Consider the following 10,911-nt stretch of genomic DNA (forward strand, 5'->3'; position numbering starts at 1 on the left):
CTGTTCTGCTGCTACACTGAGAAAGTTTCTGCTGCCTTGTCCCTTTCTGCAGAAAAAATAAAAACAAGAGTCAAAAAATAATACAACGAAAATGTTTTTTTGTTGTTGTTTTTCAGTAACAGTCCAGTGAAGTTTATTATACAGCTTTTGGGCTTGTGTCCAATAATGGCAGCATCTCTTACTTTGCTGTCCAACCAAAGTTAACTCCTGCTGCTTCTACTTTTAAGAATCTATGTAAAGATATGGTCTGCATCGAGGGGGGACACCTTCAAAACCATTACTTGGTTAACTATTTGCCAAAATGCAGTTTTCTGATATATTTATTTATATATCATCGTTGTCTAGCATTAGCATCAGAGTTTAAAATCTGTGCATTTGCAGCAATGCATGCTAGAAGAAAGGATTCTTTCCCCCCTGGGACTCGTTCAACAATGGCACAATGCTGTCCTTATTCATGCTCAATATTTTTCTTTATTCAAGGGAACATCAACAAGAAAACATGAAAACTATGTGAAGGAATTATGTACTAGAATTAGGAGTAGCTCCAATCCTGGTATTTACAGTGCCTATAGAAAAATATTCACCCCCTTGGATGTTAGACCCTTTTATTGATTTTATTAATCAGTCATGATAAATATAATTTGGCTTTTATGACAGAAAAGAACACATCTGGAAACTGCAATGCACTGCATTCTTCTTTGCAAAACTGCTCAAGCTGTGTCTGGTTGCATGGAGATTGGACATCAACAGTCCTTTTCATCTCCAGCCACAAATTCCCTACTGGTTTGAGGTCTGGGCTTTGACTCAGCAACTCCAGAGCATTCACCTTGTTGTCTTTAAAACCATCTCTGTGTAGCTTTCACTGTATGCTTGGGGTCATTGTCTTGCTGGAAAATAAATCTTCTCCCAAGCTGTAGTTCACTTAACAACTGAATTAGATTGTCCTGCAGGATTTTCCTATATTCTGCCATATCCATTTTACCCTCTACCTTTACGAGCCTTCCAGGGCAGACTGCTGAAAAGCATCCCCACAGCGTGATGCTGCAACCACCGTGCTTCACAGTGGGGATGTGTGTTTGTGGTGCAGTGTTTGGTGTTTCAAACTAAGTGTCTTGTCTGATGGCAAAAAAGGACTTGAACTTTATAAAAACCTTTTCTTTGAGTTACGTGGTTTGTTCTTTTGTCTTTATGGTGTAATGGTAGCCAGGAATACAGATTAACCAGTAACTGGACCTTCCAGACACAGGTGTATTATAGTAAAAATACACCTGGCAGTCACCTGCACTCAGGTGACTGCCATTTCACTAATTGTGAGAGTAGTAGCACCAACTAGCTGGACCTCTGTTGAACTGATTAAGTGAATGAATTTCTCAAAGTCTCAGAAGGTTAACTAAGACAAAAAATGTCCACTTCTGCCTTTGATGCCATTCTTATCAGAGTGTATGCAGGGATTTTATAAGGAAATTTTAAACTAATTATTATGATGTGTTTCTCACTTTAATAGCTCCAGAATTTGAGGTCCTTCTTTGAGCTTGCATAAATATAATTCCTGATAATTTAGGAGGGTTTTAGCATTTCCTCCGTACTTTTCAATCTAACCTAAAGCTTCTCTCTGTTTGCAGACGGTGACAGAGATCTCAAGCTGCTGAGCTCTGATTGGAACTTCATCCCCAGAAAAACATCATCAGTGAAGGTGAATCTCCTCCTCACCTTCCTGTTCTCACACGTCCAATCAGAAGACTGTATTTGACTTTGGAAGAATCCAGCACATTTTCACTGAGCTAGCACAAAAACCAAACTCCATTATGGCTCTTTTTTTTTTAGATTTAACATGGACAGAGGATCTCCGCCTGAGGGCACAAAGAGGACTTTTGGTCTGAGAGATACGTGATTGTTGCACTTATGAGGAATTTTCAGAACTCCACCAACTGTCTTTTATAATTTTTCCAAGTAAAAATGTGCTTGTGAGCTTCAATCAGCCTGATTTGGGGCACCCAAAAGATCACAACAGTGTCACTTCTCCTGGGTGCTAAATACCACCTCCCCTGTGGCATCCTCACTGCCAGCTTACACTTGTTGAGAGATTCCTGCTGCTGTGATCAGCTGAATTAAGAAGTAAATCTGAAGACTTCATAAAGAGTACAAGCACAACAAAAGCAGTTCCACTCCCTAATGATGTCCATATTTTGCAGAGTTTGTGTGTTATTCAGAATAAGGCCACAGCAATTGCAGGTTAACTGGAATTTATTTTATCAAACTGTCTTGGAGTTTAACCTTAACATTGAATAGATAATGTTTGGAAGTTCATGAAAGTGTAACCTTGTTTTGGCATCCTCAGTGCTACTTTAAAGCTTTTGTTTTGGAGTTCGATTTTACCCAATACAGAGCTACAACAAAATACAAAGTTTATATTTAATTGGGTGCTCAGGTCGTACTATACAGAATATAATTTGGTCTTTTTGTTTTTCCAAAGAGGGTTAGGGATATGATTATGCTGCTGAGTCAAGGGAATTTGTGCAGAAGAATTACTTTTGGAAAAAAAAACTTTTCTATATTAAAAAAACTCTCCCTATATAATTTATACAGCTCTATTTAAAACTTGTGTGGAGCTGTTAGATTTGTCGCAGTGCTGCAGTCTCTGTGGAGAGTTAAAGGTCAAACCTGTGAGAAATGAAAGAAAATAGAAGATCAGAGAGGTACTTTGTTTAAGGTTTACCTTTTTGGAAGACCATTAAGACTTTCTAATTTATATACAAGAAGGCAGTAGAACCACACCTTTACACAAAGACATTTAAGAGTTTGAGAACAAAAATAGTTTAATATGAGACAAAACTAGATTATCATTTTGATCTCCCTTTTCTGTTTACCACAAATCTATTCCAATTTAATGTTAGGGAATAAAAAGGACATTCATACACCTTAGATTCAGTCCTTCTTAATTCCCTCTATCTTAGCATTTTGCAGAGAATTCCTCCGCGTTGTTTCAAAAAGCCCTGTCAGCTTGGTATTTTCTCAATGAGCCCAAACTACGTTGGAGGCCAATAACAGCAAAGCAGTAACATTTACCCCAAAGCACACCTCCTGTCCCTATAATCATCACTTAAAACCACAAGTATGATATTCTGGTCAGCAGCTTCAGGGTGAAACGATTGAAACTGTTAGGACGTGTCAGCTCTGGGTGAACTCACTGCTGGATATGATGATACATCTCTCACAGAGGAGCCCCCAGCTATAAATTGCTCAAAACTCGGCAAACACAAGGCAACTTTAGATTCCTGACTTCTCCCAGATACACTTTGTTTGAAGACTTCATAAATGCTTTTATGCAACTTTCAGAGCAGATTTTAGACTTCAACAAATGCTCTATTTGGACACACCCCCTTCATCTATCCGCTCCTTCCTCCAGACTCGACCAGCCCCCTTTTTTCCTGTTTATCCAGCCAAAGTCTGTGAGACGAAGAGCAGCAAAAAGTGCATCTGAAGAGAAGACTCTCAGTTTAATAAGGGATGCACAATATTACTGGCATGATATCACATGAGCAGGTATTAGCTTAAAGAGGTGGTAGATATGAGAATTTCTGCAGATATTCACAACCAGTATATTGGTGGTTAATATCTGCCCATATCAGCTCTAATGCATGAATTCATTTGGAGTTCTAGACAGGACCAACAGACCTATAAGTAAGGCGTAGATGTGGCGAGTAAGCTGCCTTAGGGCACTATTGCTGGGAAGAAGCATTGACAAACCCCAATTATGCTCTGGATGTCCTTGCACATTACCAAGGGCTTGGGAAAATAATCTGCTGAACAAAATAACAAAGGCTGCACCTTTAAGCTGAGTAAAGGTGGATGTGTCGGGTAAGCAGGGCCTAGGGCACCGTTCGGGTGGATAGTAGGGTTGCCATGAGCCTCTGGTCGGGCTCTGGATATCCCAAAGGGCCTGAAAACCGCCAGTGTTCTCCAGACGTATCACCAGGGGTGAAAAGGCCCAGACAAATCTATCTGCCTTGAACTAGGCTGCCCAGCAACACTTGTGTAATGAGATGTGTTGCGCCTGACTTTGACTGCCACCCCTGCACTCTCCAGCCCCAGGTTGTGCCACATTGGGCCGGATGATGAATCCTTAAGGCCCTGTATCAGGTTGTCACTTCACAAATCTTTTCTTACATTTCTTCATCTGGAAAGTCTGATAGTTCTCCTTCAGTTTTCCTCTTGCAACATCACTCTGTCATTATTCCCCTTAGGGGCCATTGTTCTTCTTCCTACTAGTGTCAGGGCTAACTGTCAAAGAAGGAAGCGTCCATTCAAAAAACAAAACAAAAAATCCCAGATGAAACATTTTGGAGTTTATGAGTGATGCTGAAACTAACTGAAAGAGGAGCCATTCTGTCAGTGGGAACACAGAGCTAAGAACAACAAACCCACTGGGAGTGTGAGCTCACTCTCTTTGGAGTGTGGGTGGCAAAAGTCTCTAGTATATTGTTTTTGTTTAAGTTTTTTTTTATAAAGGTATTAGAGCACCTTTAGTTCAGTGGATGGAGCAGATGCCCATATACAGAGGCTGTAGTCCTCAACGCACTGGTCGCAGGATGGATTCCCAGTCTTGGCACTGTTTGCCCCACGCTCTCTATCCCCATGTTTCTTGTCTCTCTTCAGCTATCTAAATAAAGGCAAAAAAGTCCCCAGAAATTAATGAGCTTATAAAAAGGTAATGCATCTTTTACACTAGATTTTATGGTACGTGGGGCATATTTGAGGATTTTTTACATTATTCTTCAGGATGTCACATATCAAGCCTTTAAAGGAAAAGATGAGACTGCATGTTTTGAGAACTAAAATAACCCTTTATTTGTTTGAATTAATTCTTTAGACTCTATATCACAGGTTTACACATACGACTGCTGCTGTGTTCCTCTCTCTCTGCAAAAAAAAAAACACCCCTCTATACCAACTGGTGCCATCTATTAACATTACAATAGAAATGTTTATCCCCATGTAGACCCTGGCTTTGCTCCAAACCAACCAGCCCTTCCATAGGTCCACAAACCCCCCCTGGTATGTGACAGGTCTGAGCACAATCTGTCTGGCAGGAGCTTCAAATGGCCTCTGAAAAAGCTAATATGAAACCACAAGGAGCCTGCTGTCTGTCCAGGAAAATTAAGGGGCTTAGACAGTAAACAAAAAATGCGTAGAGATTTTGTTTTTAAGGATGTACAGGACTGATTTTTGGATGAAGTTTTCTCCTGTGTGCAATACATCTGCTGTAGAACCTGTAACCTCCTGCTCTGTCCACCCATCAGTGCCATCCCGCTGTGTGAAACCAGCTTTTATCCCCAAGAAAGCACAACAAACAACTTTTCAGTATGATGTGTTTGGTGACTCAGTTTTCCTCCTTGAAATAAGGTGAAGTTGTCCTAAAACTCTGATCTGCAGCCAGTTTTATGAAAGCTGATTGTAACCCAGTGCATTAAGACAACTTGATGTACGTCTGTTCATGTGTTGTTTGTCTTTAAACCGAGCTGCTGTAGTTGTTTTGAAGGACTGAAGTGAACCTCCTGGTGTTATGATCAACCCAAAGTGACATTTTCCTGTTGTGCTGTTGGAAAAATGTTTAAATTTTCTGTTTAGTTCAGTTAAGTCTGTTTTTCCTCAGAAACTCTGCTATTTTATGTCATTTTAAATATTTGTGCTGTTGTCCCTTCAATCCATTTTTCTCTTTCTTCCTCATTTGTAAGTTTTTTACCACCCAGTGTGTTTTATTTTAAACTCCTCCTGTACAGTTGGTTTTTTGTGTCTCCTCCTGGATTGATGGAAATGTTGAAGAGAAGTTCATGCTGCCGAATTTATAAATGTATTTTTTATTAAAGAATTAATTATTTTTTACTTCTTCCTTGCACTTATCTTTCTATCTCACCTTTAGAGTTTGGGGAAAATGTTAGCTCAGCTGATGGAGTTTTACTAAAATAAGTCAACAGAGATCCAAAATGCATTAGAACTATCAATTAGAAATACTTCCTTAATTACCTTTAACAGCAAAACTATTTGTATGAAAACTCAAATGCCTAGCAATGCCATTGCTAAAGAATGCATGGTAATAAAAACTAGATAAAATGATAATTCTAATACTATCTAATATTCTTATGATAATGAAAAAGGTGGAACCCTCACCTTAGTCATAATAATTTACTGAGCTGAACCCATCATAGTATAACATGGTTCCTCCTTTAGTTAGCCAAATAGCTTTTATCCTGCTGGTGTCAACATGGCTTTTAACATTAGATGAACATTTTTAACTAACAGGACTTCATACAAAGTTTGGGTACCCCATAGCTTCTCTGGGGTTTAGGACAGGTGAGTTTACCGACCAATCACGCACAGGGATACCATGGTCCTTAAACCAGGTATTGGTACTTTTGGCAGTGTGGGTATGTGCCAGGTCCTGCTGGAAAATTAAACCAGCTGACTGGGGCAGAGCTTGACTCTGGCCTGCCTGAACTAATACTAAACACTCGTTTATTGGCTGACAAGGCAAATACACAATTATTTTCAGGTTTTTGGGCCACCAATCAGATTTCAGGGTGCACTGTTTGCCACTGGCTCGGCTCCTGGAAGGTTTTTGGTACCGCTATTTGCTGCTTAAACTCATCAGAGAGTTAGAAAACGAGTGGGTCATATTTCATTTTATTTCTAGAATTTGCTGCAGGCCAATCAAAATTGGACCATGGGCCAGTTTGGACACAAAGTCCAGTTCAGACACATTTTGGATCCATATGAAGAATCAATTTGACATTAGAGGCTGACTGATTGAGATAATGCACTGGGGCATTTATACTAGTAAAGCTTAAGATAAAAAAGAAAGATTTAATGCATTTCTTTTTTGGTAAAAGTTAATTTAACTTCTTTCTTATTTGAAATTCTGTTTAGACCTAAATGCAAATGGAAGGTGCCTTTTTTCATTATAGAGAATGAACAGACTTAAATAACAGTCCTCTACTTAAAGAGCAATTAACCTCACTGTAAACAGACACTCTGAGTGTGTACACACAGGAGTGTGTGCTTCGCTGATCAGTGGATTATGTAGCACAGTAAGCTACTCTATAAGTGATCACCAGCTCCCCTCTTGGCCGTGTGTACATGTGCATGCCTGTGTTTTTGTAAGAGTGTGTCTGTGTTATGTGACGGATCAATACGGATCAATCAGGCTGTGTTTGTGTCTGTAATCATCGATGCTCCGACAACGTGAGACCTTGATCCCTGTAAGAAATTAAAGTCTGGTCCTTGCATGTGTTGCCTGCATTGATCGTCACAGCACGCACATCAATCGACCATCATAATGTGTATTCATATCGTCGCGGCAACACCGAGCACTTTATGTTTCATTGTTCATAAATTGTTTCAGACGTGTCGAGACCTACATGATTATATCCCAGACTCATTTGTTTATTGATGATGTGGCCAGAATCCTAATGATGAAAAATGACCATGAGTCGATGAATCATAAAACTTTATTACTGTATAAGTGAGCAGAGAATGGCTTTGTGAAGATTTTAAACAATGGCAGATAAACACATACGATCTTTGATGTTTTACCTCCTTCATTCACCATCTTCTTTTATGACACTGTCCCAGAGAAACTAGTGCTTACTAATGAGCGACCAGCAGGCCATCATTCATCTAAGTGTATGTTCATGAGTGAACAATGTCATCTCTCAGTCCCGGGGCAAATTATTAATGTGTGTTCCATTTGTTTTGGGCTTTAGAGCTTGCATGAATCCCTGGAGAAATTATAGTAGTTTTCAGCAAACAGAAGAGGGTAAATAAAGAAGGAGAGATGACGTAAAGGAGAAGGAGAGCTGCCAAGAAAACATCGAGGGGGAGATATGAGAAGAAATCCTCCTGCAGCATATTTATTTATAAATGTGTGTATGTGTCTACAGTCAGCTTTAAAGAATATGATTTCAATATCTCTCTGTGCTTTTTTCTGCTTTTTTTCTTTTTTATTTTATGAGCACTGTATATTTTTCCCCGGAACTGTCTTCTTCCTTTCTCCAGGTCTCCTTTGTTCTTCCGGGCTGAAACTTTAACTCAGAGCCGAGCTTTGACAAGTGAAAAAAACTCTGGCCTGCAACAGCGTAATGACAGAGTGAGGGTAGGATGTGGAGGAGGAACAACAGAGACTTTTAAGAAGAAGAAAAATATGTAGCATTTTCCATATTTAACTAACAGGAATGGAACAAACGGGCACACAACAATCAAACATGTCCGGACCAAATCAATGAAGAAAACACTGAAAAGTACACAGTGAGCAACAGAATCAGTCTAACTTTGCCTCTATTTTCAGGTTGTACTTTAACAGCGCAGAATCTGTAGGTGCAGGGCTGGATTTTGATCACTAAAAGTGCTGAGATTTCCATTTTTAGCTCACTTGTCATGAAGCAGACAGCAGATATTTGTTCAGGCCAACAGTCCATATAAATTCACATCAGTCCTACTAAGTATGATGTGGTATGTATGGAATACATTATGAATTAAAGGTGACACATTTTACTCCTTTAAGACAAGTTTATATTGGTCTCAGAGGTCCCCAAAACATGCCTGTGAAGTTTGTTGCTGAAAAAACACTCCAGTTTTGGATTTTTGCGTGTCTAAAAAACCCTCTGTTTCAGCCCTGCTCAGAACATAATGAGCTCTCTGACTCCGCCCCTGGCCACGCCCCTCTCAGGAAATGGGTGTGCCTTAATCTATGTGGCTCTCCTGATCCTCCTCTTGGCTGCCAGCTGAGAGGGAGATCAGGAGAGAAAGGCAAACTTTCTTCCAAGCGAGGAGAGCCAACCGAACCTGGGGGCGGGGCTAAATCCCCACATGACATCATGGTGGGAAAATCTGAGATTGGTTTGTTTCCGTACACATTTTCTGAAAGGTGGAGAAAGAGAGGGTATAATATGTTACCTTCAATAGTGGGATAATTTGTGTACATTGAAATTCCTGCATGTACAACCCAACCTAAATGTAAATTAAAACAGAATTTTCAAATCTCATAAACTCATTTTATTCACAATAAAATACCAAAAACATATTGGATGTTGAAAAGCTGGGACATCACGACTTAACACGAAAATAATAGCTCATTTTTAATTTGATGGCAGCAGAACATCTCAAAAAAAGTAGTGACAGCGCAACAATGTCACAGTTTCATGTAGCAGATGCTTTTGTCCAAAGCAACGCACATCTAAAAATAAATCAATTCAAGAAAAGATCTGGACAGGATGAAACCACATCAGTTAGGGCCAGAACGGGCTTCAGGTCCAATTAGATGGAGGTACTACCATGTTGGGCTAGAAGCAGTGCATGTGGTGCAACAAAAGGCTGGAAAAGTAAGTGGTAATAATGATAAACAGCTAAAGTAGCATTTGGCAACTAATTAGGTTAATTAGCCAAACATCAGTTGGATGACTGGGTATTAAAGGAGCATTTTAGAAAGGTAAAGTCTCTCAGGAGTAAAGATGGGCAGAGGTTCACCAACCTGGAAAAATGCATCTAAAAAATGTGGAATAATTTCAGAAAAATGTTCCTCAACATAAAATTGTGAAGGTGTCTTATATCCCACCACAGTGGCGTGCACAGACTTTTTCAAGGGCAGGGGCAAAAAGAGAAAAAAGGGCACATACAGCGCGTTCTCGCCACTGACGAGGGCACTAAGTTCCGCGTGTTTTCGAGGGCACTTTAGACATGTTTATATGTTATACAAGTGGCACATTATATAGCCTTAAAACAGACTAGACAAACTACTCAAGTTAGTTTGTAGTTAGGATCAGCTTTCACAAGAACTGTGTAGATTCAACGTTGGACGGTGAAGAACACACAGAAATAAATAAATAAATCCCTAGGGGTCTGGGGGTCTTCCCCCAGAACATTTTCAATGAAGTAGATGCCATTTCCTGTATTCTAGTACATTTTAACACCATATTAGCACCAGATAATCCAATCTGGTTCTGTGAGATATAGTTCTGGCTCAGTGTAGATCAAGAAAAGGCCCAACATAAACGTCATTGTAACAGTAATGTTTCATAGTATTTCTTGGTCCTAATGGTCTTCTGGAGTTTAGTGTGTTTTTCAACCCAAGAAGGCATTTTAGTATGTTTTGCCAACCAGAAGGGCCCTTTAGCACACGTTTTGGCTCCCAAGAGGGCACTTTTAGCATTTGTTTTGGCTCTAAAGAGGGCACTTTTACATGCGATTGCCACCCAAGAGGGCACTTTTACATTCGTTTTGCCTCCCACAAGGGCACTTTAGCACGCTTTTTGCCTCCCAAGAGGGCACTTTAGTGCGCGTTTTGCCTCCCAAGAGGGCACTTTAGCGCGCGTTTTGCCTCCCAAGAGGGCACTTTAACACGCGTTTTGCCTCCCAAGAGGGCACTTTAGCGCACGTTTTCTAACAATTGGGCTACGAGGGGGAAGAAGGTGGCATATTTCAGCAGAATAATGCTGAACCACATGCTGCATCTCACAACAGCATGGCTTCACAGTAGAGGAGTCCAGGTGCTAGACTGAGCTGCCTGCCTTTCACCAAAACACTGCATAGGCATCATAAAATGAAAAATCCAGCAGACCCAGAGCTCTTGAGTAGCCATACATCAGACAAGAATGAGGCAACATTCTTCTCCCAAAACTCCAGCACCTGGTCTCCTTATTTCCCAGATGTTTACAGGCTGTTGTTAAAAGAAGAGGGGATGCTCACAGTGGTAAACACAGCCCTATGCCTACTTTTTTGAAATGGGTTGCTGCTATTAAAGTCTAAATGATCATTGCACTTTTTTGTTTACATTTTACACAGCACCCAAACTTTTTTGGAATCCAGGTTGTACTTTTTTTTTTTTTTGGTCAAATATTGTTTTTATCATTATAGTCCTTT

General features: G+C 40.0%; 1 protein-coding gene across 6 annotated transcripts in view; it reads left to right on the top strand.

The window, feature by feature from the left end:
• Window positions 1-4,962, top strand: part of tnk2b (tyrosine kinase, non-receptor, 2b) — a 96,846-nt gene extending 91,884 nt beyond the window's left edge. For 5 of the 6 annotated variants that reach the window (XM_041802356.1, XM_041802359.1, XM_041802358.1 and 2 more), the window contains one exon: window positions 1,623-4,962. In XM_041802356.1, coding sequence (XP_041658290.1) covers window positions 1,623-1,629 — 7 coding nt within the window. In that variant the 3' untranslated portion in view covers window positions 1,630-4,962. The remainder of the gene's footprint in view (window positions 1-1,622) is intronic. The other variant, XR_005992716.1, reaches the window with a different exon arrangement.
• Window positions 4,963-10,911: the final 5,949 nt, after the last annotated feature.

This window comes from Cheilinus undulatus, linkage group 13 (genome assembly GCF_018320785.1).
Source record: "Cheilinus undulatus linkage group 13, ASM1832078v1, whole genome shotgun sequence".
Classification (NCBI taxonomy): domain Eukaryota; kingdom Metazoa; phylum Chordata; class Actinopteri; order Labriformes; family Labridae; genus Cheilinus; species Cheilinus undulatus.